The 1,816-nt window shown below is 32.6% G+C and overlaps 1 protein-coding gene across 1 annotated transcript; it reads left to right on the top strand.

The window, feature by feature from the left end:
- Nucleotides 1–532: 532 nt before the first annotated feature.
- LOC119608984 lies at nucleotides 533–1,504 on the top strand. The gene is made up of 2 exons (XM_037963638.1): nucleotides 533–1,182; nucleotides 1,251–1,504. Exons 1-2 carry the CDS (start codon nucleotides 604–606, stop codon nucleotides 1,359–1,361), a joined length of 690 nt encoding a protein of 229 aa, XP_037819566.1. The 5' UTR covers nucleotides 533–603; the 3' UTR covers nucleotides 1,362–1,504.
- Nucleotides 1,505–1,816: the final 312 nt, after the last annotated feature.

Raw genomic sequence — 1,816 nt, 5'->3', positions numbered from 1 at the left:
TATTCTGAAATTTATCTGTTCATACTTTAAAGAGGTTAATAGTGGATCTAAATTCAGAAATTCTTGATCGATAACTGTGTCAAATAGTGCTAGTCATTAAAGTCATTTTTCATAGGAATATAAAACACTCCTATTATTGATTCATTTTACACAATTAAGTAATTGCTATATCAATATTACAAGTCGTAAGTAACAAATACTTTAAACTAGACTTCATTATTTCTCTAAATTTATTTAATTAAAATATGATAAAAATAACCGATAAGAATTCTTGGAAATATTTGAAAAATATTTGCCATCAACTTGAAAATATACAATTAACAAGAAATAAGTAAACGGCAAAAAAACACAAATTGCAACTAATTTAATTGCATGTAATTGTTGACGACATTTGTTTTTGAAAATTCCGGTTTTACTCGTGTAACGCCTTCACTGATAACGGCCTTCACAATGACGTCACAGTTCAAGAACTCACCTTGGCATAGACACAAAAAATACTATAAAAGTGTCTTCTAAGACAGGAATTTCAGTTAGTAGAGTTTAAGCAAATAAACTTTAAGTTATTCCGCGAAAAACAAAATAGAAACGAATAAAAAAGGAAACATGTTAAAAAAGAAATTGTGTTTATTGGGTCTTCTCAGTGCCTGCTGCTTGTTGAGTGCTGTTCAAGCTGATGACTGTAGTGGGGGCTCAACTAGGAATTTAGGTTTATGTCAGGAATTTCAAGTAATACGAAATTTAGCCCCTAAAGCCTCTGTCATTGCACTCATACAAAACCATATGCAAACTGACATCAGATTTCGTAAAGCCGTGCAATATATGCTCTCGCCAGATTTTGATAAAACTACAGCAAAAATCGATGCCACAGCTGTATACCAGAGCTTTTTAAAACAATTCACCAACGCTGGTGTTAATACCACCGACATAGATAGTGTTAGTAAAATATTCAATTGTGTTCTGATACCTATACTCGTAGAAGCCACTGGTAATTTTAGATCTTCCTTTAATACTGTCGTTGAGTCTCGTTCATTGGAGACGTTTGTGCAGCAAGTTGGCGCCTTAATACCTCAACAAGAATTGGTCAATACTTTAAAGATGCAGGTAGCTGAAAATAAAGAATTTGCTAAATTCTATGGTGTAATTCGTAATCCCACTTTCCAAGCTAATGTCATGCAAGGATTTGTAAGTATTTTTTTTTTAAATTATGACAAATACCATTTGTATTTATTTGTAATTTTTCTTTGTCTTAGATCAATCGTGATATATCGCGTCCCATCAAAACATTGCGCCGTTACCAAATATATTTGAGCAAATTGACACAATATGTTTTTAATATGTTTGCTTTGGGCCCAGCTATTTGAAAGGCTGTTTAATGGCAATACAATTTAGAGCAAAATTAACTAGAACGAATTATTGTAAATAAAGTAATTAATATAAAATTAAAAAAAAAACAATAAATTCTTTGCAATACGAATTGATCGTTTATGAAACGGTCATCATAAAATTCGAAAAATGTGATTTATAATTGATTTCAGAAGTGAGTCGGTATCATGACAAAAAATTGTTCGATTATTCCAACCATGTCTAGTATGCACTTTATATGTTAGGGTGCGCCACCAGTGCACCGCAGAGAAATGGTTGTGTCGAGGATTGACAGATTCGCTTAATTTTTGGACATTTACTTGACCATTCATCCATGTAGCACCTGACAATATGCTTCAGAGACCCCATTGCAGCTTGATCATACCTATTAATGTCCCAAAGTGAATGAACTTAAGATAAATACAAGAGCGGCATTCATCGGATTGTTCGACGA

This window comes from Lucilia sericata, unplaced genomic scaffold, assembly GCF_015586225.1.
Source record: "Lucilia sericata isolate MDLA Ls3-8-SP2 unplaced genomic scaffold, ASM1558622v1 Contig000907F_arrow, whole genome shotgun sequence".
Lineage (NCBI taxonomy): Eukaryota > Metazoa > Arthropoda > Insecta > Diptera > Calliphoridae > Lucilia > Lucilia sericata.
Note: the sequence above shows the minus strand (reverse complement) of the source record. Positions and strands in the feature narration are given on the sequence as shown.